This window comes from Anoplophora glabripennis, unplaced genomic scaffold (assembly GCF_000390285.2).
Source record: "Anoplophora glabripennis isolate ALB-LARVAE unplaced genomic scaffold, Agla_2.0 scaffold1801, whole genome shotgun sequence".
Classification (NCBI taxonomy): Eukaryota; Metazoa; Arthropoda; class Insecta; order Coleoptera; family Cerambycidae; genus Anoplophora; species Anoplophora glabripennis.
The window spans coordinates 5,012-32,400 of NW_019417965.1; the positions used below are offsets into that span (position 1 = coordinate 5,012).

At 30.6% G+C, this 27,389-nt stretch overlaps 1 protein-coding gene across 1 annotated transcript; it reads left to right on the forward strand.

Moving 5' to 3' along the window:
• On the forward strand, positions 1 to 27,066 carry LOC108916375 (filamin-A-like; the record flags this gene model as incomplete). Its single annotated transcript, XM_018722609.1, has 2 exons — positions 1 to 627; positions 26,824 to 27,066. Coding segments are annotated over exons 1-2 (586 nt in total), but the record flags the coding sequence as incomplete, so codon positions are not given.
• Positions 27,067 to 27,389: the final 323 nt, after the last annotated feature.

Genomic DNA, 27,389 nt, shown 5'->3' on the forward strand with positions numbered 1-27,389 from the left:
ACGTCGGGCACGTTACGGCAAAGACACAGTGTCTGGTTTTATAAAAACAGGAGAACTAAATGAATGAATATCGAAAAAAACTGCCGTAAATTAATCCGTGTCAATTTTTACTATAGTACGAGTGGCCTGATACGTCGCAAGGCAAATAAACGAGTTCTCTATTAAATAGCGAATTGTGCAAGTGACAGTTGCACCGATTTAGAAATACAAACAGTGCTAAGTGGATAAAACCGCAGGTTGCATAAAAAAAACAAATGTGCGCGACGTCTTAACGAAACAAAAGAATGGAGGGCAAGATATCGCATAGTGGGCTGTTGGCTCGTAGTCCCGAAGGACACGCGGCCAGGGGCATGCAGATTAAGGGCAACGAGGACCTGTGGGTGGAAATCCAGGCGAACACTTTCAGGAACTGGGTGAACGAGCACCTGCCCAAGAATTTGAGGGTGGCGGATTTATCGCAGGATTTGTGTACAGGCGTTCGACTCTGTGCCCTTGTGGAAGCCCTTAGGGGACGGCCCTTAAAACCCGCGTGGAATAAGAGGCCCGCAAATCAACACCACTATCTGGAGAATGTCACTTGCGCCTTAAATGCCATCGAGCAAGATGGAGTTAAACTTGTAAATATAGGTGAGGTGCTCTTGACTTTTTCACAAATAAATTTATTAAAATAAGATGTGGTGATAGTCTTATCTGATGTAGTGTCTGAGTGTGAGATTTTACACTCAGATGGAAAAATTTACAACTAAAATTAACACCCAAGAGATATGCGTAATTAAAAGACGTTTTAACATAAAATCCATAAAAGTATTTTGGTCCAGGTTCGATCCCTGGCGTCGCGACGGCACTGGCAATGTCAATGCTGTTTGTCCGCGTTTTTTCAAGTGCAGCCCCCTTTCGCACAGCCTTTGGCTTTGGATTTGGGGGTTGTCTCATTTCTGTGGTGTGTTATATGTTTTTTTTTAATCAAACTGAAAATTTCAGTAGATATGTTTTCTGTGACGAGAATTTTATTCATAACAAATATAATCGATGAACTTACACATTGATAAATTGTACCAAAAATAATGTGTGTGAAGTTAGAAACATTTTTCTTCAGAAACGTTTCTGACAATAATGACTACAATTCTATTTAGGTGTAACGGCAATTGTACAATCTAAGAAATAGACCTTTTCGCCAATGGTAATTATAGGAATCAAAAATACTATAATACTCCTGCTGCCTTAAATTTTTCAATACATTCGTAAAGAGATATTCCCTTTTAAGTCCTGACATCTTTCTTTTACAAAAACCTATATGAATCCTGGAATTAAGAGTAACATCAGAAATGAATTTTCTCACCGTAACATAAATCAATTTTTTTCTCAAAAACTATAGAGTGTGCCACCTCAAATTTTTCACTGTTTATACAAAAAGACATGCCATTTCGAGCCCTGCTTTTAGGTTTTTCCAAAAACCCGTAGGAATCTAGAATTAAGACAACTTCAGAAACGAATTTGCGCACCCCTACAAAACATTTTTTTTCTCAAAAAGTATAGAGTGTGCCACCTCAAATTAATCACTGTTTATATAAAAATACATGCCATTTCGAGCCCTGGTATCAGTTTTTTCCAAAAACTCATAGGAGTCCGAGAATTAAGACGCAACTTCAGAAACGAATTTTTGCGCACCCTTATACAACAATTTTTTTCTCAAAAAATATAGAGTGTGCCACCTCAAATTATTCACTGTTTATATAAAAATACATGCCATTTCGAGCCCTGGTATCAGTTTTTTCCAAAAACCCGTAGGAGTACGAGAATTAAGACGCAACTTCAGAAACGAATTTATGCGCACCCTTATACAACAATTTTTTTCTCAAAAAATATAGAGTGTGCCACCTCAATTTTTTCACTGCCTATATAAAAAGACATGCCTTTTCGTGCTCTGCTATCAGTTTTTTCCAAAAACCCGTAGGAGTCCTAGAATTAAGACGACTTCAGAAACGAATTTGCGCACCCCTACAAAACATTTTTTTTTCTCAAAAACTGTAGAGTATGCCACCTCAAAATTTTCACTGCTTATATAAAAATACATGCCCATTCGAACCCTGGTATCAGTTTTTTCCAAAAACTCTTAGGAGTCCAAGAATTAAGACGTAACTTCAGAAACGAATTTTCACACCCTTACACAACAATTTTTTGATACTGATAGCAGAGCACGAAAAGGCATGTCTTTTTATATATGAAAAAATTGAGGTGGCACACTATATTTTTTGAGAAAAAAATTGTTGTATAAGGGTACGCAAAAATTCGTTTCTGAAGTTGCGTCTTAATTCTCGGACTACTACGGGTTTTTGGAAAAAAAAAACTGATACCAGGGCTCGAAAGGGCATGTCTTTTTGTATAAACAGTGAAAAAATTGAGGTGGCACACTCTGTACTTTTTGAGAAAAAAATTGTTTTGTAAGGGTGCGCAAATTCGTTTCTGAAGTTGCGTCTTAATTCTCGGACTCCTACGGGTTTTTGAAAAAAAACTGATAGCAGAAAATGGGCATGTCTTTTTGTATAAAGAGTGAAAAATTTGATGTGGCAGACTCTATAGATTTTGAGAAAAAAAATGTATTGTAGGGGTGCGCAAATTCGTTTCTGAAATATGTCTTAATTCTGGGACTCCTACGGGTGTTTGGAAAAAACTGAAACCAGGGCTCGAAAGGGCATGTCTTTTTGTATAAACAAGGAAAAATTCGAGGTGACACACTTTATAGTTTTTGAGAAAAAAATTGTTTTGTAGGGGTGCGTAAATTCATTTCTGAAGTTACGTCATAATTCTCGGACTCCTACGGGTTTTTGGAAAAAACTGATAGCAGAGCACGAAAAGGCATGTCTTTTTGTATAAACAGTGAAAAATTTGAGGTGGCACACTCTATAGTTTAAAAAAAATGTTTTGTAGGGGTGCGCAAATTCGTTTCTGAAGTTAAGTCTTAATTCTAGGACTCCTACGGGTTTTTGGAAAAAACTGATACCAGTGCTCCAAAGGGCATGTATTTTTGTATAAACAGGGAAAAATTTAAGGTGGCACACTCTATAGTTTTTGAGAAAAAAATTGTTTTGTAGGGGTGCTCAAATTCGTTTCTGAAGTTACGTCATAATTCTCGGACTCCTACGGATTTTTGGAAAAAACTGATAGCAGAGCACGAAAGGGCACGTCTTTTTGTACAAACAGTGAAAATTTTGAGGTGGCACACAGTTTAAAAAAAAATGTTTTGTAGGGGTGGGCAAATTCGTTTCTGAAGTTAAGTCTTAATTCTAGGACTCCCACGGGTTTTTGGAAAAAATTGAAACCAGGGCTCGAAAGGGCATGTCTTTTTGTATAAACAGGGAAAATTGGAGGTGGCACACTATAGTTTTTAAGAAAAAATTGTTTTGTAGGGGTGCGCAAATTCGTTTTTGAAGTTAAGTCTTAATTCTAGGACTCCTACGGGTTTTTGAAAAAAACTGACCAGTGCTCCAAAGGGCATGTATTTTTGAATAAACAGGGAAAAATTTGAGGTGGCACACTCTATAGCAGGGGTCGGCAAGTAATTTTAGGTGGAGTCCGGATACTTTTGAAATTGTTTAACGAGGTCCAGAAAAAATTCATATTTCTTACTAATTTTTTATTTTCATTTGCATTAAGAACTCAAATCAGTCACAATTGTAAAATACTTGAAAAAATGATAAGGGTGGCACTCAAACGTAAAAAAATATTTTTAAAGTAATTTATTGGAGTAATTTATATTTTTAAAAAATTTTTGGGCGGTCCAGTATTTTACCTTCCGCGGTCCGGATCTGGACCGCGGTCCGCCAGTTGCCGACCCTTGCTCTATAGTGTTTGAGAAAAAAATTGTTTTGTAGTGGTGCGCAAATTCGTTTCTGAAGTTACGTCATAATTCTCGGACTCCTAGGGGTTTTTGGAAAAAACTGATAGCAGAGCACGAAAGGGCATGTCTTTTTGTATAAACAGTGAAAAATTTGAGGTGACACACTCCATAGTTTTTGAAAAAAAAATGGTTGTGTAAGGGTGCGAAAATTCGTCTTTGAAGTTAAGTCTTAATTCCAGGACTCCTACGGGTTTTTGGAAAAAACTGAAACCAGGGTTCGGAGGGGCATGTCTTTTTGTATAAACAGTGAAAAATTTGAGGTGGCACACTTTATACTTTTTGAGAAAAAAATTGTTTTATGTTACGGTGAGAAAATTCGTTTCTGATTTTACTCCAGGATTTATATAGGTTTTTGTAAAAGATATATGTCAGGACTCAAAAGGGCATATCTTTTTACGAATGTACTGATAAATTGAAGGCAGCAGGAGTATAATAGTATTTTAGATTCTTATAGTTACCAGTGGCGCAAAAGGTCTATTTCTTAGATTGTACCTTTGCCGCTACACCTAACTAGAATTGTAGTCACTATTGTCAGAAACGTTTCTGAAGAAAAACGTTTCTAACTTCACACACATCCAAAAATAATGAGAATTAGGTTAATACTAAATAATAATGGTGTACTGTTTAAAGGCAAAAAACCTAACAGTTTTCCAAATAATATCAATTTCTTATCCCTCCATGTTAAATTGTAACTAAGGAATAAAAGGAATTCGAAGTTTTATTATCAAGTGAAAAGAGAAGATTTTAAAAACATTATTCAATTATTATTGAACTACTTTTGGTAGGATATCCGCATTTTTGGCTGGTTCTGGCTTAATTATGTAAAAAAAAATTTACTAAATTAATGTAATAAAGTCTGGTATTATATAGTTTAAAGGCACTTTAGTTCTGATTAAAAATTATATTAATTGAACAATATCAAAGGTTATATTAATTTGTATTTGTAGGATTTTTGTAAACAATTAATTTAGACAAATATTAGACGCATTTTTACAATAAGGTTTTTTAACGATCAAAAAATTGGGAAATTTCTGTGATATACCGTTTTACACCGTTTTAGATGGCTACAAAACGTGAATGTTTCTTGGATAGGTGATTATATTTAGAGAAATTACGTTTGGACTGGAAATTTACGTTTGGATCTTTCCTTAGCGTATTAATAGGTAGTCGCTAATATGTATGGAAACGGTCGATTATCTCCTAAAGTAAGATAGCTATCGAAAAATTATAAGACACAAACTTTTCAGGGTTTTTAAAATCTATTACAGAGAAAGAGAAGAGAAGTTGAGATATTAAACATTTTTAAGCGCGTCACGGTATTGAACTCGCCGATTCAATTTCGAGCAGGCCGAAGCGGCCGCGCTCTCTGCTTCCCCCACCACCACCACCCGTACGATTTTCTTGAATTTCTCGCTTGCATAAATAACTTTAAACACGTTTTAAAAATAGGTTGCCAATGAAGAAACGTATTGCAAACTTTGACCTGGTAAGTACTCAATACAAAAAGTATTTTTCGAAAAATTAGCCCGGATATCCCAGTACATTTAGTGTAAATGGCGGTTAACTTTGATCGACTATAACTACGTAAATAATTGATCAATCGATCTGTTTTTTTTTAAAGAAGCGTCTTTCCAATAACTTTTAAAACCTGCTTTAAAAAATTTGATTTGATTGAATATTCACAAAGTTATGCTAATTGTTTACAAAAGTACAAAAATTCGACCAATGTTTAAACAAGTGCCAGAGCTCTCTTAGTTGACGGATTCGAATTTTTCGAAAAGCGTTGAGAGCCCGTCTATATGTGATTAAATTTTCAAGTATCTAAGGGTCTTTTTTGCTGTGCAAAATTTTGAAAATTTGCAAAATTTTTTTCAAAATCTGGATTGCAAAATTATTATGCAAAATCTATCGAACTGATTTTGATGAAATTTGGTCTGATGATTCTACATAACATGAAGTTTTCTTGAGCCAAGTATGAAGGTCCTATATAAAAAGTAATATGTTTTTTAACCCAATTTTTGTGATTTTGTCGATTTTTACCATAATAATCATGATTCATTCGATTTGTAACCAGTCATGTATTGTAAAAAATTTAATTACAAAAATTTTTTTCCTCTTCCATTTTCGCCTAAAATCAACTCTTAAAAAGATACATAATTAAATAGGAAGAAAAATATGACATTTTTCGAATTTGTTTAACAAATAGTGCCGCGAAAAGTTAAGCCCACGTTTTTTTATGCGCATAGAAAAATTTTCATTTCTAGTAATATTTGAAAGCCAAAAAGCCAAAAATCTCCGTGGATATACGATTCACCCAAACCAAAACAGATATCGCCTAGTCTATTTAACTTGCCATTTTTTTTGAGAAAATTATTTACACTAGTAAATGTATTTTTGACATGCGTTGTTAAGATAATCACAAAAGAATACTGCGGCGTTGTTATGGAGCTAGAAATTTTCAAAGGTAACTTGATAACTTCATAAACTAAAATATTTTTGTATAATTTATAAGAAAATGAGTTTCTAAATTCGATATCTCGAAAACGGTCAAGTTTAGGTACATGATGTGCTATATGAAATTTGTTTGTAATTTCGAGAAGAATTGAAAAATGGAATAATATACAGGGTGTAAAGAAAAAGTAACTTTGTTTTGTCATGACTGATCCTGATTTTTCTTTTTTATAATAGATTTTGTTTCTTTATTGTAATACATTTTAGAAGACCCTAAAACGTTTGTGTTTCATGATTTTTCGATAGCTATCTTACTTTAAGATATTATACTACCGTTTCCATACATATTAGCGACTCTGTATAAAACTTTCATCACTTAATATAAAAATCTAGGTACTAAATACTTTTTAAATATTACAGTAAGTACTAAACAAGCTACTACTACTAATTACTAAACGTACCTACTACTAGTACTAATTGACTAAACAAGCTACGAACTCTATCTGCAGACATGAAGTATCGCTTTTATCTAAAAAAATATTGTTTTTTTTTTAAATAAATTTCAATAAATTTTTAATTTTTTTTTAAATAAATTTCAGAACATTGGTAAAGTTTTCATTATTTTTGGTCTAAATTGTAGACGCATCAAGAAAATAATAAGTATTTATTACTAGCAAGGTATAACTAGCTCCTTCTCCCACTCTAAATGTCACACCCTGTACATGAAAAATGGATCAAGAGCTAAACTTGTCAGGTACTTAATCATATTTTTAAGATTATTTTTATTGTTGTTTAAACATAACATGGTTTCTAGTTGAGCTGATACCTTGATAACTAAAAACCTCATGTAAGTATATAATATTACCAGATTAACTATAGGCACTTAGGGTTCGTACATGTTTTAGAATATTTTATCTATCTTTCATCTACAAAAGCAGAAGTATTTACTTTTTCATTTTTACTTAATCATTTTTAGACCTGCCAAATTTAAAGCTTCGTTTGCTATTTACATTTGTCTGGTTTTAAATAATATTGCGTGATAGAAAATACATTGTATGTATAACGTAGAAATAGCAACATTTTTAATTCCCACACACATCATCTTTGTTTTCTTATTTTATACATTGTATTTATTCAATGAGATGTAAGTGGAAGATATAATTAATATCAAATGATATTTATGGGAAAATTATAAAGAATAATACTTCATTCTCTGAATAATTTAATCTGTGACCGTCGATACACCATTCAGATTTGCGCTCTAAATATTCTACAGCGTAACTAATGAAGTGATGAATAAGAAAGATAAATATACGTCTGATTCTGGAAATTTGTTATTCAACCGCTTCATTTTTCCTCAAATATAAAATAACTTAATTTTTCTGTAAATCTAATAGAGTTCGGATCAAATAAGGAAAGTTATTTACTACGCCATGACGTGTAAGTGCTGAGGCGGCTACATGAATTTATTATCGGACGTAGGCATGAATGACGAAATTGACATCTGGAACTGTAAACTGTTTTTTAATTAGCGTGTCAGAAATATGACGGTATTGTGTGGAGTTTGTTTAATATCAACCGGTGAAATATTTCCCCACTAAGAATAGTAGCCCACACTGCGACACATAATTAACATAACCTGAAATACTAATATTTAAAAATTCTTCATTCTTTTCATAGATACTTTTGAGGGTTACTTTCGCTGTACAGCAAAAATAAAACGCTCTCTCAACGGTACAAATAAAGTATTTTTATTGAAAAACTAAGCTTGTGAAAAAAAGACATGTTGCCGGTTCGAGTGTTTGCTGGACTCAGTCCTCACGGTGTGAACTCGTTCGCAGAAGTACCTGGTCTTGGCGCCAATCTGCCGGGGTCGTCTTCCGGGAACCCTGGTGCGTCCGGGGTAGCGCCGGCGTCAGGATGGCGCTATTGACTTTGTACTTAAAAATGGGTCACTTGCGAACATGTGTACCCACAGTTTTTAGCGTAATCTTTATGAAATAATACCTGTAAAATATATTACTATCAAATCAAGTATGTTTGCCAACATACAGGGTGTTCCACCTAAGAGAGATTCTTCTGTAATTCTGCAAGTGTAAAATTTATTAAAAAAATGGTTTTAATAATTGTTGTCTAGAATCATGTGGGCCATGTAAAGAAAATATTTTTAACTTTACATTTTGCGTGGGCGCTACATAATTTTGTTATTATAAATAGAACACCCTGTATATTATTGCGTTTTTGAATTCGTTGGTTAATATTAGTTAGAGTTTATTAAATATACATGATGATGTTTAAAAGTTACCGTTTTCGAGATAATCGAGTTGTTTTTGAAAAATATCATGATTTCAGCTCTCTAAATGAGGCTGGATAACGGCTAAACCGTAAGAGTTAGAAACCTGCAGTTTTGGCATAAACTACTCTATCTTGTCATCTATGAGCAAAACGGGGAATGTTTTATTTTTTTACAGTTACAGAAGACTCCCTCTTAGGTGGAACACTCTGTATAAAATACCCTGTATTCCTGAAGTTTATAAAAATATTTTTGATATAGATGATTCTCTCCAGCTCATTACCTCGAAAATGAAAAGAGAAATCTAAGTTTTGTAAAAAGTGTTGAATGGTGTACGAGGTCTGTTCAAAATATAACCAAACTTAATTTTTTTGAACTTTATTATTTATTTTATACATTATTGCTCTTTGTCTCCTTCAAATTACTTCCCTTCCCTATTCACTCACTTTTCCCAGCGGCGTTTTTAATACGGCGGCGTCCTTTCAACACTGATTTTGATTTCGGAAATAAGAAAAAATCGCAAGGAGCCACAACAGTGGTAAAACTACTTGATAGTACACACGGTTCACTGTTTCACCTTGAGGGAAGAATTCAAAACGCACAATTCCATTAAAGTTGAAAAAACAGTGAGTATCACTTTGACATTGGATCGAGCCTGACGTGCTTTCTTGGGTCGTGGAGTTCCTTTGCCAATCCTTTGTGATGATTGAATTTCATTATTCAAGAAGTATAGAAATATTGCTGCAACTCGATGCCTGACGACCACTTTCAAATATTGAAAACCATTCGTAACATTGCGTACGACCTGAAGCGTTATCTCCGAAAACACCAGAGGCGCTGCTGTCGACTACATATGCAACATATTACTCCAAAGAATCTTTCACCCTGTATGAAAATACATATCTTATTTACATTTTCGGACGTAACAACTAAAAACAAACATTTTTTCTCTCTTGCAATTTTTCGATAAACGCGATAGTTTTTTTTAGATAATTTACGAAAAACAAACTTCGTAAATTTTACAGCGCCAGTGGTTGCAGTAACAAACATGATGATGCATGTTTTCAAAGACATGGCTTAGTTAACCATCGTAATACTCATATGCATACATGGTCTGATGAAAACCCCCATGAAATATGTCCATCAATCAGCACAATTTTAGTGTAAATGTATGGTCAGGAATTATTGGAGATGCTCTAATAGGTCCATTTATTCTTCCCCGTCGACTGACAGCTCTTGAATATCTTTTAAATGAAAATCTCCCAATATTATTGGAGGATATACCACTAGGTGTACGACAAGTTATGTGGTATATGCATGATTGGGCTCCGGCACATAGTACATAACTTAGCTGTCAGGCAATGGTTGAATTTAAATTTTCCGAGGCGTTGGATAGGTCGTGGTGTCGATGCACCCGTTAGTTGGCCTGCCCGTTCACCGGACATTACCCCACTTGATTATTTCTTATGGGGACAACTGAAAAGTCTTGTTTATGCTACTTCTGTTAATATTGTTGAAGAATTGCGTTAAAAAATCTTTCTCGCAGCTGACGATATTCGTAACAACCCAGAAATATTTGCAAGAGTACGTCATAATTTTAATCGTCGTGTTAGATTGTGTTTACAGAAAAATGGGAACTACTTTGAAAATATTCTTTAGAAACTTTTTACTTTAAAATAACGTTATGTTCCTTAGTATTACATTCAACATTACAGTAGGTAGTTTTAAATTAAAATTTATTATTTAAATTAGACACTTAAAATAACTTGATTTGTTACATAACAAATACTTACTGTTCCTTCAAATTAAATTTATTAAAATTACTTTACCAGAAAAGCGTTTTCCTTTAGTTATTAATGAATGGTGTGTTGCTGTTTTTGTATTACTGCAACCTGACTGCAACCATTGGCGCTGTAAAATTTCCGAAGTTTGTTTTTCGTAAATTATCTAAAAAAACTATCGCGTTTATCGAAAAAATGCAAGAGCGAAAAAATGTTTGTTTTTAGTTGCTACGTCCGAAAATGTAAATAAGATATGTATTTTCATACAGGGTGAAAAATTCTTTGGAGTAATATGTTCCATGTAGTCGACAGCAGCGCCTCTGGTGGATATTAATAGAAAGTATATGTCCGCACTGGACAAATGTCTGTACCAAATATAAATGATTTACGCCACATCGTTCAAGATAAATTGAAGGAAATATTGGTTGGCTCTACAACATTCAAGACCCTGTAATTCCTCAGGAGTGAAACTATCGTCTAAGGTATATTTAGTTCATTAGCCTTATTTTTTCATCTAGATGCACTGGTAATGTTTGTGCTACTCTATTCAAAATCACCCTGTATACATGGTAGAGGCATAATACGAAATTTTTTAAAAAGTGGTTAGTAGAATATATATGAAACAGTACAGTATTTTTTTGGTCTGCCTACTCCCTTGATCAATTTATATTTTTTATAAGTACATACTCTTATGTCTGTCCAATTTGCATGGTTCCTTGTTGTTGTAATTAGTTTAAAAACAAAATTATCTATTGTGAATAAAATATTTCTTAAGGGTACTGAAGTAGTTCTGAACTATATAAAATTATATATGTACTTTTTTTCTTATTTTTATGTAAAGAATCACTTCCTGAAACGTAAGTAATAATAATAATAATATTTATTTAATCCCCACGGACATAATTTTACAATTTATAGGGCATAGTACGCAATTCTCGAACACTCTATAATTTAGCACACACCATGCCGAGGATGTAACGTTTTAATCGAAACACATATTGAATTTTGTATAAAAAAATGTAATTTAGTCTCAAACCGTTTTAAGGATATTTGAAAAAATATTATTTCGTGGTATGTGTCAGATAAAGGGAGCTATATCTCAGTAGATGTTGACTTCTATTTCTATATAGGTAAGATGATCCAAATTGACTTATTTGTATCTAAGAAAACAGTGATGTTACGTTGTTCACGTTGTACAGATACGCTATATAGGTCATATGACGAGTGATTTTTTTAACCTGAAACTTTTCCATAATCAAAATTTAATCATTTCGCAGAGGAGAGGTAACTTTGAAATTTTAAATAGGAACCCCTATTTTTTATTACAGATTCGGATTCTACGGCTAAAGAAACATATTTTTCGATTTCTTCTACTGAGAACCTATGCATACGATTTTGCAATATGTTTGAAATAAAAATTACCACGTTTTATGTAAATACTCGAAATTCCTCCTCAAAAAACTGTAGGTATTCATTTTACAAATTTCAAATTAAAATTGTTAACTGTTGAATTGTAAATGGCGGGTGGATAAACTACTTTTGCGGCAACTAGGAACAACGATAAAGTAGTTTTCTGTTCCCTTCGGAGTGCTTGATTAAAATGAATTGTTTCTTAAAGTTATATCTTTACTTTTATTTTATTTTTGCAGTTACAGGGAACAGAAATAACACAAACGTTAAATGTAAACAATAAAACTATTTTTAATAAAAGAGGGATGAATTTTTAAAACAAAATTCAAAAAATACATTTGTTTGAAAGCAGATTAGTAGATAGTCGAAGAAAATCGTGTTCGCCAAGTATCCCAAAATGAACGTCTGTTTCTGGATACGATAACAGTAGTTTCTCGACAAGTCATTTTTCAGTAATTGATAATTAGATAAATAAAAGTAGTATCAAGACTGATTTTGATTATTTGTAGTGAAAACGTGGTATTTTTTTATTGCAAATATATTGCAGAATCGTATGCATATAGGTTTGCAGTAGGAGAAATCGAAAAAATTGAAATTCATCGTTTAAGTGTCATTTATCATGAATCTAAAAAAATGTTTCAGACAAATCCTACGTACTTTTAGACGTAGAATCCGAATTTGTAATAAAAAATTGGAGTTCCTATTTAAGATTTAAATTACCCCCCGGCCCACCTACAAGGAGGGGAGAGGAAGACTAATTTTAGCAATATATTCCCTCAGTCGAGTGATTCGGTTGTGGTTATGGACATTTTTTTCATAGTGCTTATTTCTTGAGATATTTTAAAGTTTCAGGTTAAAAAACACACACGGTAAAGCTCTTTTTATTGACTTCGAATTTATTAGATTACTGTTTCAGCAAAAAAGTAAATTAATCGCCTATTTCTAAATTAGTAATTTAGAAGCCACATTGCACACCCGTTTTATTGACACAATCTCGGCTAATAAAAGATTTGTGTGTCAAGTTCTGGTTGGCCATCCGTAACATGGAAAACAAAACCAGTATCGGTTCAAATTTCGGCGTGGTTATTTCTGTAAAAAAAACAGTTATAATTAAATCGAGATTTATTCGGTGGAATTTATTTTAACATGGACATTAACGGTTCACTGAACTGTTAAATAAATTCGCGAAATATACGATAATATTCCATTGTAATGCCGTGTAACTTTCATAAGGATATTTTTAATATTTTCCCAACAAACCTTCCGCGTTAAATGGAGGTTAGTAATAACATAGCTTAATTATAATAAATTACCTGTTGGAAGCCCGTTAGCTTCCGTTGTTTGAAACGTGCAATAAAGAAACCTAATATTTAATCTTGGTTGTACGTAATATGTGCCAGCACTGTGTTGTTCCATTAATTACTTGTGATTTTAGTAGATAACTGTATTGGACTATACAGAAATTATATAAGTTAGTAGGAGGCAGGGGAATAATGAAGAGAACAATGAAATACATTAGCAAACCTGGATAGAAAACTTGAATATCTAGTTCAACGTGAAATTCAATGATTGACTTTGTAATCAACAAAGAATGATTCTGTAAAAAGTGATTTGATCTTTTTTTCATAGTACTTATTTAGTAGAAAATATACACAGTTACAAGAATGTGAGATTTATTCAAGCAAACCGGCAAAATTTTAGAAGTGAGGATTTTCTATCTGGCAGCAGGTCTATTGTATCTTGTGTTGCATTTGTTTTTTCAGATATAATCTAAAATTTACACTTTTTAATTCTTTCTGAAGAAAATGATAGTGTGGGCAACGAAATTGTGATTACAAATGGCTATATTCTGTGACTTGTAAAGCTGGTTCCAGATGATGCGGTCACTCGTCAAATATTGATCAAACATAAATGTGTTATATATTTGCAGTTATTTTGCTAAAATCTATAGTGCCAAATTACCTATATCATATTCACGATGTATGTATGTGAAATAAAAGCACATGGCAAATGTCTCCTGAAATATTTTTGGTCTAACGTGAAATCAAAAAGCGTTCTATTTTCTGTAATTACAATAAACTTAACAATTTTAAACAGTGTTACCTACCATTTATCATATTTTGGCAATTTCAAACTGCGAAAATATTTTTAATTCAAATACAAAACTCTACATTTTTACATCAAGTATAAAATTAAATTCTTTTGCATATTTTTTTTATAAAACTATAACTAACTGTTAACGTTCTCATGAATAAAAAGAATGAACTAATTTATGTATTATTTTTCCCTAAAAACATTTATGTGAAGATCATCTGATCAAAATCAATTATGTAGATACTGCTCACAAGTTAACTTTTTTTAATTTCACGCTTTTGCAAAATTTCTTAGATTACTGTTGTTATTGTGGTTCTTGATGATGATGATGTTACTTTTTACTTCTACAACAAACACTTATTATTACCTGGTCTCCGTTTTTTCCAAAATGTTTATTTATTTAATTTATTTAAGATAGAAAGGAAAGACTCGTGTTTAAAATTTAATACAATGCATAAATTCACTCAAGATTCGAAATATATAAGTAAACTAAATGAACGTTCGGGTTTAGTAGGTAGGTATAACGTATTCGGATGAATTAATTTTTATATACATACTAGAAGTAATAGTACAAATGCTGATCCATTAAAAAACCGAGTGTGGTTGATTATTTTCCATTAACTAATTAGTTAATCACATATACGATGTTAAATACAAAATGTTATTAAACTTACTCAAGATACATACAAATGAGACTTGAATTTGATTGTTTATGTTCATAGCAAATTTGTTACTTATTTTTATAAAAAATTCTTGAAAACCAAAGAAAATCTAAAATATGTCAGAAAGTTATATTTTTAATTCTAACAATGCCCATACTAGACAAAAGTGGGAAAAATCTAGGCCTAATTTTTAGAATCCCCTCTGTGAAAAAAGTTTTTACTCTTCAGAAAAACATTATTAGAATCATATCTGACCTTGGTTTTAGAGATGATTGTAGAGAGCAGTTTTCTGAGTTGAACATACTAACTGTACCCTATGTCTTATTTATATTAAAAAACATATACATAACCTTGAAATCAGAAGTGAGACTCACTCTTATAATACCCGCAAGAGCACATACGTATGTAATAATTTTCTTAGACTTGGTAAAACGCGGGTCGGTACTAATTATTGGTCCATCAAATTTTTTAACACATTACACACCAAATTCAAATTCTTAATGACAATAATTTTAAATCAAGGATAAAAAAATACTTAATAAAAAATGCCTTTTATAGTTTTGATGATTTTATTGATAGTAACGTAACTCGAATATGAATGTTATCATTAATGTGTGTGTCGTTTATCCTATTTATTTTAATTATATGTTGTTTATGTATATTTGTATAACAGTTAGTTACTTGCTATCATTATGTGTATTATTATTTACCACCTTTTTTTTTCCTTTCTTGGACGCGTGTAAACATTTTTATGTGTATGTAATACTAGCCTTTATAAATAAATAAATAAATAAATAAATAAATAAATAAATAAATAAATAAATATAGAAAAATTTTTAAAATAGCTGAAAAGGGACATGGGTATATTTGTTATCCTAAAAATACCTGTAACAATATTATTTGTCATATTTTTTAATGATAGAATTTAATCTGGCTAATTTACTTCCGAACACGTTGTATAGTTTTGCACGTTTTTTCTGTACTGTAATATTTACAGTCTTATGAATTTAGGAAACCACCATTTTCAACTTTACGAAACCAACAGAAAATAGGTTCTTTTTCTAGCAGCTAGATATCATGAAATGCACATAAAATATACATAGAATCCACGTCTTGTGGGTGTAATTGCTTGCGCGTGACAATAATTATCTGCTTTACTAAACTTAATTTAAAATTGTGTCTTTATTTACGTATTAGAAGCCAACAACTCAGTTGTGCTGTTGTTTATCGTGTACATGTTCTTGAATTACGATTCTCAATATTATAGGTAATAATAGCACGTCATTCATTGTTTTTACTTATTTTAATGACAAATAAATGATCAGGTTTAATGTTATAAATTTACCACCTATATTCATTTGCTGAATTTATAACCTTCTGATACGCCTCCTTCTACACACTTTCCATATCTATTTCAGAAAGCACGTTGGTCATATTTACTTTGGAAAAAGTAATTTAAATTTCAGATTAGTCATATATCTTCAAAAATCATTAATTATATTTTAGAATAATTAGTTTTAATTTAAATAATATAAATCACAAAATGTCAAATGCACTTCAGAAATTTTTAAAAAAGAATTTACAATTTCTGAAATATAATCGGAATTTACGAATTCAGTAAACACAAAATATAAACAATTTCTTCTGAAATTGAATCTACTAACAATAAGATGAAAGAAATTAAATTGACAATTAGGTACTAAAAAACATCCTGAAACGGCATATAGGACATTTATTTCGTTGCTTTTTATTTTTGTGAAGTTTCCAAAAAAAACATGTAAAAAGGAAATGAATGGTATTATACTTATACATATAGAATAATAAAATATCCTTATCAAATAATTATATTATTGGAAATAGCTTCGTTCAGTAACGCGACATTCCATTTTATTTGGGAATAGAGAGGTTATTTTAGTTTAAGTGTATGGTCAAGGTTAAGAAGTAAAAATGTGATTCTCTTATAAAACAGTTAATTTATGTTTGAGGATATGTGCACAAATATAAGTACTCGTAAAAATCATGGATTCACCATCGCTAGGATGAGATCAGGGCTATATATAGAAAACCAGAATGCAAAATATCGAAATCTGTAGACATTTAAGGCTCCTCGTGATCCACGAAAAGTTTTGATTCGGTTTTAAGCAGAAAATTATTTTATAAAAATTTTAAAATTTCCGTATTATTTTGATCTATTGAACTCATGAAGTCGATTAATTTATATTATCCTAAAATTTTTAAAATAATAAATTTGTAGGTACAGTTAATCACAAAAATATATATGTTGTATATCTCGATTTTTCGGAAGGTTAGTAAGTAAGTATTGAACACAACGTTCTCTGTTAAATATGGTTAAAGCGGTTTATCCCATATTTAATAGTAGATATGACTAATTTAGGATATTTCAAGTACTGTGTCATTCGATATAAAAAACATTAACAATTATTGTTGATTGCAGTATCTAGGACATCAATTTTTTATAGACTGCTTATGCCAATACCTAATTATCGATAAACCATAAGAATGTTACAGGGCGGTCTTTAAAATTAATGTTGTTGATCGTATTATTATTATCTACTTGTATAAATAATATTTTTTCACTATCACTATCTTTCTCCTTTGAAGAATACGAATCTTTGTTCAATGTTCAATTTGATAATGTTATATACAGGCTGATTGGCTGATTCAAAATTCAGTACAAAGAATTTAGGGGCGTATTTTTGAGGTCAAAATAAGACTCTTTTTTCCTATAAACGTGAGTCCATAAATGCTTAGTTTTCGATATACAGGGTGTTAAAGTTTTTTCGATTTTTAGGTATAATTTCCAAACAGATTTGAATGTTGGCATACAACTTGGGGTACGGGAGTTTTTAAATATGCCATTGCTTTTGACGCTGCTTGTAGAGGGCGCCACCTATAAGTATACTATGAATTAAATTGGCCCTAACATTTTGCTACCCTGTACATTGGCATTTCATATTAGTGCATTTGTTCCCCTATCAATTTCAAGCAAAAAAGGTCGAAATCTTTCAAACCAGATTCTATCCGTAATGCAATGATCTTAAGTTTTAACTCTTTACATTTTTTTGATGCAACTAACAATCAGTGCTGATATAGAGTTTGACAACTATTCTTAGAGGTTTTGTTCAAATCTAAGACTCTTAGGAGCCATACAGGCAGAAAAAGATTATTACCAAAAAACAAAATAAAAAAATACCCAAATTATATTGAACCTTAAAAACAATTTGATCAAGAATATGGTGTGCATTTAATTCTTCATCAGTGAATATCTCGGAAACGAATGTTCTGAGAGATTTCGACCAAGTATACCTTTTTTTCTTAAAATTGGTAGGGGAATAAACATACTAATACAAAACATCAATGTACAGGATAGGAAAAAAGTTAGGGCCAATTTAATTCAAGCTTATAAGGATAAGTGGCGCCCTCTACAAGCAGCGTCAAAAACAATGACATATTTAAATTTAGCGTCCTTAAAAACCCCTGTACCCCAAGTTTTATGCCAACCTTTAATGCTGTTTGGAAATTATTCCCAAAAGATAAAAAAAATAAAAATCTTTAAACCCTGTTTATTGAAAACTAAGCATTTGTGGTCCCACGCTTATAGGAAAATAAGTTATTTTTGATATGCCTCTAAATTCTTTGTACTGAATTTTGAATCAGCCTGTAAAGTCTGTAATTATTTTTTTGTGGTATCTTCAGTTATGTCATCATGTCATAAAGATATTTGTATAATGGAAGCCATTCTGGCTCACACATACAGATATGAAATATCTTTTTACAAATGTATAGGGAAATTACGAATATATATCTGGGGAAATGAACCCTAGAGATACGTTTGACAAATATACATTATCTATAACCGGCTTTAGACCAACTCTTAACACGGCAATTAATTGTTATAACTTTGGGATCAATAAAGCGGTCAATGGATGACATTTGTCGTCAAAGCATTAACTTGGTTATTTCGAGTTTATCATAACTGAAAAATACAAATTGGAAAAAAAACTATACCTATTGCTGACAAAATTAAGCTTTATAGGAAATGTCATATTCACCTTTTTTCCAAAATTGTGGGTTTGCGAACTCTCTCGATATAGGAATCTATAAACCAATGTAGTATAGATATATTCTACAACAAATTGCTCTACATTCCATAGGAGTCAAAATTTTGGTATTTTTTTTATAAAATGCTCCTTTACAAAATTAAACTTCTATACGCCAATGATATTTTGTCCTTTTGACACATTAAGTTATATATAAATTGTACTTCTAACAAAAATTTCCATAAACTGTTTTTGCAATATGAATAGCTTTAGAGTTATTTTAGGTTTAATTACATCATTTCAAAATTTAAAAAATTAGAACTATAAAACGGCTTGTTCTCCGAATAAAATGGAAGACGTATTTGTAAGTTAATTTAACGAATATTGGTACTTCTAATTAGATAAATTACCTAACCAAGGAAGAAGCCGGCAGTGAAGAACAGTATTATGTTTGAAAGTATTTAATACGACTAATAATTACAGAGACCACTACGGAATGTCTCACCATTGTTTGAGAAACGGAGAAGCGGCATAGAATAAATAAAAACAGAAATGAACATCAAGACGGACTTAGTCGTTCTGATAGCGCCTACAAAACCTAGCGCGAGAACAACAGGGACGAGCCGAGATTTCTAACTAAGGCTAAGAAAGTCAATGAAATTCTATAACTGGCGGAGGCCATCGCATAACAAAATGAATAAGCATTGTACTTTAAATATCAGTAAGGGCCATGAAAGCCTTAAAAGCACTAACCATCAAACATCCTCAGTAATATTTCAGAAAATGTGATATATTTTTCAAGTTTTAATGAAAGTAAAACGTTCTACATACTACGTTTATATGAAACTTTTTGCTTAAAACAATTCGTTCTGTCAGTTGAATAATTATTCAGATCAAAAACTGAATACATGTCTTTATTATTATTTTTTTTTAATTCATACCATATTCATATTCATATCAATCATACATTCATACATTCATACATTCATATTTATACCATTCATATTCATATTCATATTCATACCATTCATATTCATACCATTATTCATACCATATCCATAACATATTCATACCATATATTCCATATATACCATTATTTGCATATATGAGTTTTTGCATGGGATGATTCTTAAAACACAAATTCATCAATTGAACATATGAACATCCTAACTTCAACATCATACACGTACACTTTGAATATCGAACTGATTTCGGAAACAATCTAAGACCGTATCTATCTGTACACTGACGTTTTATGACATGTTTATGAAATCATCCAGTTGTTATTTTTGAACAATTAACAAAAGAAAAATCGAGTACTTTTTGTGTTCAAAAGTGATAAGTTCTGAAGGTTTATTGCTACTGTTTGGTAAAGCACTAGTGCTTCGCATTTGCATTGAAATATTCTGTTGAGGTTTACCACTGAAAATTCCACACTTAATGTAACATTATGCATGATTTTTTCATCTTTTTGCTATTTTCAACTTGTTTTTTTAACGAATGTTCGTTATAGCCTTGTAACACTTGTGAAGACGTCCAGATCCCATATCGTTTTATGTATTAACAATTTGGTAACAACTGGTCCATTATATTATCAGCAAGTTCCCTTATTTTCGAGAGCGTACGTTCAATATCTACGAGGTCTGTTCAGAAAATAACCGAATTTTGTTTTTTTAAACTTTATTATTAATTTTATACATTATCACTTCTTGTGTCTTTCAAAGTACCCCCCTCTCCTATTCACATACTTTTCCCAGCCGTGTTTCCATTTTGCGAAGCAGCCTTGGATAACTTCATTTGAAATGGCCTTTAAAGTCTGTGATGAATTTGCTTTAATGTTATCAGTACTCTAAAAACGGCGTCCTCTTAGCACTAATTTTAATTTCGGAAATAAAAAAAAATCGCAAGTCAGGTCTAGCTATTAAGGAGGGTGAGGAAGGGCAGTAATTTGATTTTTGGCATAAAATCGACAAATTGACAAAGCTGAGTATGCGGGCGCATTGTCATGGTACAAGAACTATGACTTGCCTTGCCACAATTCTGGTCTCTTTTGCGGATTTTTTCTTATAACTGTAGTAAAACACCTTGATAGTCTACACCAAGGGTCGGCAACTGGCGGACTCAAATAAATTATTTAAAAAATATTTTTTTACGTTTGAGTGCCACCCTTACCATTTTTTCTAGTATTTTACAATTGTGACTGATTTGAGTTCTAAATGCAAATGAAAATAAAAAATTAGTAAGAAATATGAATTTTTTTCTGGACCTCGTTAAAAAATTTCAAAAGTATCTGGACCCCATCTAATATTACTTGCCGACCCCTGGTCTACACGGTTCAGTTTCAGCTTGAGGCAAGAATTCCAAATGCACAATTCCATTAAAGTAGAAAAAAAAACAGTGAGCATCACTTTGACATTGGATCGAGACTGACGTGCCTTCTTGGGGCGTGGAGACCCTTTGCCAATCCATTATGTGACTTTTGTCCCAATGTCGCAGTCGTAAACTCATTTTTCGTGTCTCGTTATGATCCTTTGAATAAATATTTCATCGTCATTGGATTGTTGGCGACAAACATCCACACGATTTTCTTTCTGTTCTTCGGTCGTCAAATGAGGAACAAATTTTGTCAAAATTTTATGGCATGGCCCAATTGAGATGCTAACCTCTTCTGCAATTTCTCTGACAGTCAATTGGCGGGCTTCCAACGGATTCATCAGTTGAAGTCGAAGGCGTTCCTGGTCGAGGATTTTTCTTCAATTGACTGTGACGACCACTTTTAAATAGTGAAAATCATTCGTAATATTCTGTACGATCCAGAGCATCATCTTCGCTGGCTTGTTTCAAAAGTTGAAACGTTTCCGTGAAAGTTTTCTCCAGTTTCACGTAAAATTTTACGTTGCATCGTTGTTCCAAAAAATGTACACTTACACTAACACTTAAACACGTTGCACTAAAATAAGAATATCAAGAAAACTAAGTGAAATACAAACAATCCAAGAACATGTGGTTACGAAGGAGGTCATGCACAACGCAATGCTGCCAACCGCATGTCAATACACATATCCATTAGCGCCTATTACAAAAAGTTCGGTTATTTTCTGAACAGACCTGGTATTTCTTGATCACCATTTAAGATTTTTTTACAAACCGGTATCTAATTAATTTTTTAATATTGTATTATAAAGATCTCCATAAAACTTGTAATAGTTCACAAAAATCTTCATAACTAATACTTAAAGTCAAACGTAAAACCAGAATTATTTCACATGGTTTGTTATTTATTCCAACATAATTTTTAATTGTATAATGTGTAGTTTCTAAAACAGAGTTAAAGAAATGTGTTTCCATTCCTATTTTGTGGCCATGTCCGAGTAAGAGGCATTTTGCGGTCCATTCTTAGTTCTGATAACATTCATTTTTAGTATCTTGTGCTGAGCGCATAATTGATGCAATAACTGTCAGAAGTATAGAATTTTTTTACTTATACAAGTAGAACTTATAATAAGAAGTCATTTTGTGGAAGTAATTTTATTAGAAACAAATTAAGAGCACTACTAAAGGACTTAACTAAATTATTCCATTAACTCTTCAGATGGTAATAACGTGTAATTATAGTAATTAACAGTACTTAGTACATTTCCTGATTATAATTATGACAAGAAATACATCATTTAAGTACGTGATTACATGAAGAAGACAAGCAGAACGTTTGCAAATTGTACCACCTAGTCTAATAGGTAGAGGTCTTTTAATATCTCTTGAGCCGCGAAATGCGCGAAAGGCGTGGCATATCCCCATAATTCTTCTAATAAGCACGTTGTGAAAACATTAACTCAGATGTGCATAATTACAAGTAGACATGAACTAAGGCGCTCGGGCATCAATAAAGTCAAATGGCGAACGTTCGTTATATATATTTTTATAGTTTAAATTAAAATAATAAAGAATAGGGCATTTTATTATGATATTTGTAATCGGATCAAAGGCTTGTTTACGCTAGAGCTCGAGAGAGAGACTGTGAATAATAGGTGTAATGTTTTTAGGACGTAGAATAATTTAGGCGACGGTTGGAATTATGTTTCTGCGCATATGAAGGTCAAAGCTCATAAGATTTTAAAACATCTCTACGTATACATGATGATCGGCCACAAAGTCATCCCTAATGTTTTACATTTTTATTTTCGAAAACGATACAAGGATAAAAGTTGTAGAAACCTTTTAAATTTCTCTAAAACTCAACTTGGGAATTGGAAAAAATTGAGCACCTTGTTACATGCAACACTAGGTGTATATTTATATATTTGAATAAAACATATCAAGTGTCAAATGTAACACAAATTGGTTGGGGATTTTTTTCTTTTAAAGTCTGACTACGTCAGTGAAATTCGTGAAAAACTATTGCTCATAGTAAAATTAATATTAAAGATTTTATCATTTCCTAAGCGGGCTAAGCAACCTATAAACCTACCTACCAACCTATATAAACAAATTTAATAAACAAATAAATTTATCATTAATGTTTTTATTAAATGTGCAGTTGCAAATTAAAAAATTTAATTTAAGATTATGACCCAATTTATAATTATAATAATATAATAATAATAATAATAATAATAATAATAATAATAATAATAATAATAATAATAATAATAATAATAATAATAATAATAATAATAATAATAATAATAATAATAATAATAATAATAATAATAATAATAATAATAATAATAATAATAATAATAATAATAATAATAATAATAATAATAATAATAATAATAATAATAATAATAATAATAATAATAATAATAATAATAATAATAATAATAATAATAATAATAATAATAATAATAATAATAATAATAATAATAATAATAATAATAATAATAATAATAATAATAATAATAATAATAATAATAATAATAATAATAATAATAATAATAATAATAATAATAATAATAATAATAATAATAATAATAATAATAATAATAATAATAATAATAATAATAATAATAATAATAATAATAATAATAATAATAATAATAATAATAATAATAATAATAATAATAATAATAATAATAATAATAATAATAATAATAATAATAATAATAATAATAATAATAATAATAATAATAATAATAATAATAATAATAATAATAATAATAATAATAATAATAATAATAATAATAATAATAATAATAATAATAATAATAATAATAATAATAATAATAATAATAATAATAATAATAATAATAATAATAATAATAATAATAATAATAATAATAATAATAATAATAATAATAATAATAATAATAATAATAATAATAATAATAATAATAATAATAATAATAATAATAATAATAATAATAATAATAATAATAATAATAATAATAATAATAATAATAATAATAATAATAATAATAATAATAATAATAATAATAATAATAATAATAATAATAATGAAAATCATTGCTATGTCATTATGGCTATTATGACTGTGTGTGCTTATATCATTATTTGTACACTTGTGTACATTTGTGTTGTAAATTTTTTTGTTAATCATAATTATAATTAGTTTATCAATTAAAATAAAAATATATTGTTTAATTTTGACCTGCACATTGAAGAAGAACATATATTACCGAACACTATGTTTATTTAATTTACTAGTTATGATTCGCATTAAGTCATCAGTCCTTTTTTATTTTTCACTTAATCTATACAATGTATAAAATTTGTTAATATTTATAACGGTATAACTGAATTTTCTCAGCTTCAAATTTTGGGCAGATACGACCTCTCGAATGAATGGAGCAGCATTGTGGTTATAAGAAAATCTGTCCAAATATAATTAAAATATTATATCATTAATATTACCAATACATACTATGTCCGATTCATTCATTTGCCTTCCTAAATTAGAAAAACTAATAAGTTTCCTATAACTTCTCCTTCATATATTTTCCTAAGCCAATTAATTATTCAACCATTGACAGCTGCCACCAAGCCAAAAGTGGACCGTCGCGCGTCGTATGCAAATGTCCCATTTCCAATAAAAATACAAGAAAATACGAATTTTGGTATTGAAAATTGCAAAAATTGCATCAGTTATTCGTGTTTTTTGAAAACTAACAAGAGTAAGAAACGTTTTAGAATTTAATTCCCCATAAAATAATGTAATAATCTTTTAAGTCCGCCATGGGTTAAAAAAACTATAACATTTTAATGATGCATCATCCCTTTCAAATGTTTCAATTGTACTATAATTATTATTCATGCTCTTGGCATACTCACACCGTGTACCAAATTTGGTTTTTCTAAGTTCAATTAAAACTGAGATATTGATTTTTTTCGGAATTTGAAACCACACTTTTAAGGCCTATAAATTCTCACGGGGTGCAGTTCAGTATAAAGGTAAGTTGGATTAAATCACTATATTTTTAGTTCCCCTGCTCTGTGGCGGTTCTTATGTGAAACACCCTGTATATCCTAATATTAAATTAAATTATTAAACACACTATTAACTTTATTTTTTATTCTAGATGCATATACCACATGATTTAATATCAAATCATCGACACTAAAAATGAATACTTCCGAATTAAAGAAAAAAATTATTTATGAAATAGGTTTTGATGTATCCAAGATGTAGCAGCAGCTGCATAACAATTAATAAAACATTATTTTTTTTAGAAAGGATATAATAAATATATTTCATTTCTAAATAGCACAGCAAAAGTCTTCTTATATCCTATAATAGAATATAATGTGAAAGTTCTATAAAAATGTTGTCGTGGAAATCGAAGGTTTACTGTATAAATTAATTCTGTTGTCAAATTTTTCTAATAAATCATACATTTTAGATCTATGTCTATGTCTATGTCTTGTCGCCTAATGCTAATTTTAAATGTAGCCGGCTAATTAGCTATAGCGATTTCTCCGTGGACTCTCCAATTATCATTTACATCTAACTGTAAAGGTGTGTGTGATACATATAAGTGAACCTCAAAAAGTATTGACATGCATATCTCATAATAAGTGTTCAATTTAAAAACGTATCATAAAATTTTCCAACTATCGTTTTGCCAGTTTTTAACTAATAATTTGACAAAAAAATTGATCAAATTATATTGGTACATATACTGTAAAACAATAAAATTATTCTTGGTTTCAATTACTCCACATAAATCAATAGTTGTCAATGGATAAATAACTTTTGGACTGGTTTAAACTTCGTTAGAGTTTTTTCATGAAGAATAACATAGCTCTTGAAATGTCAGACAGCCTAAACCGATAATCAACAACCAACCGATATTTGAATAAAACATTTCAAGTGTCAAATGTAACAAAAATTGGTTGAGGATTTTTTTCTTTTAAAGTCTGACTACGTCACGGAAATTTGTGAAAAATTGTTGGTCATTGTAAAATTGTTTAGTCCTCAATATAGAATCTGTTATATCTCAACCATAAATTAGTAATTATCTTAACAGATAAAAATCTATCCAAATATTATTAATGAATAAACACTTTCCTGAAATATTTAAATAATATAAATATTCCAATGCCTTTTCTTGTTTCTAACAACACCTCTTTGACAATAACGTCACGTTTAGAGTTTTACCTTATATGCCAACACATTTTTTTGCAGTTTTAGTCATCATGAAGCATGAACCTTCCCAATTATTTGCTACAGGAATATTTTAGATCATCTATTGTCCACGCGTCATGATTTTTTTGACCAAAGCTATAAAAAATGTGTTGTCATAAAGTAAAAGTCTATGCAAAATTTCAGCTTTATATATTAAGAAATAACAAAGTTATTAATATATTTGTTTACTCTTATTTATTTGGGTATTTCTGAAAAAAAAGAAAAAAATTTCTTTTCAAAATACCCAATTAAATAAACAAAACAAATTAAAGTGGCACAAATAAATAAATTAGACGATATATAAAATTATTTTTTTAATTATAATTTTGACATCATCTGCCTTAAAAAGGAAGCGCCAAAATAAAAGGTAACGTAATGAATATTGTACTATTTTCATCCAAAGAATCTGTGGTCGACGTTATATCCAACTTTTTTGTAGTAATGTGTGTAATAACTGTAATAATGTGTGTAGTAACTTTGTACAAATATTCTTCAGGCTGTTACTAAATGTATTTTTTTTGTTTCCAGGAAACTTAGACATCGTAAATGGCAACCTGAAATTAATTCTGGGCCTCATCTGGTCTTTGATCGTACGTTATCAGATCGGCCGTTCCAAATTCCCTCCCAGAAAACTTATGCTGGCTTGGCTTCAAGCCGTCCTCCCAGAGTGTAAAGTGCACAACTTCACAACCGACTGGAACTCTGGCGTATTGCTTTCTGCACTGATCGATTATTGCCAGCCGGGATTGTTTCCACACTGGCGAAAATTAGGTAAGAACTAATTATTGTTTATATTCTTCTATATGTTCCAAAATTCACGCAAGAAGTTATTTTGGTAGAAAACAGAGGTTTATAAGTAAAAATTGTACATTTTTTACTGATTCATAAAGTGTACATTATAGAGGCATGTATGGAATTGCATATCGGGTAAATGGCCTCCACGGCTTTGCTGGCATATACGCACCTCTTTTTCGAAATTTCCCGTGACCGTTTGGCATAAGTGTGGCTCGACATTATTGATACACCGCTCTATTTCCTCCTTCATGGCGTGGGGGATCGTGAGTAGGTTATTATAGCCGGTGCTGAGACTCCCC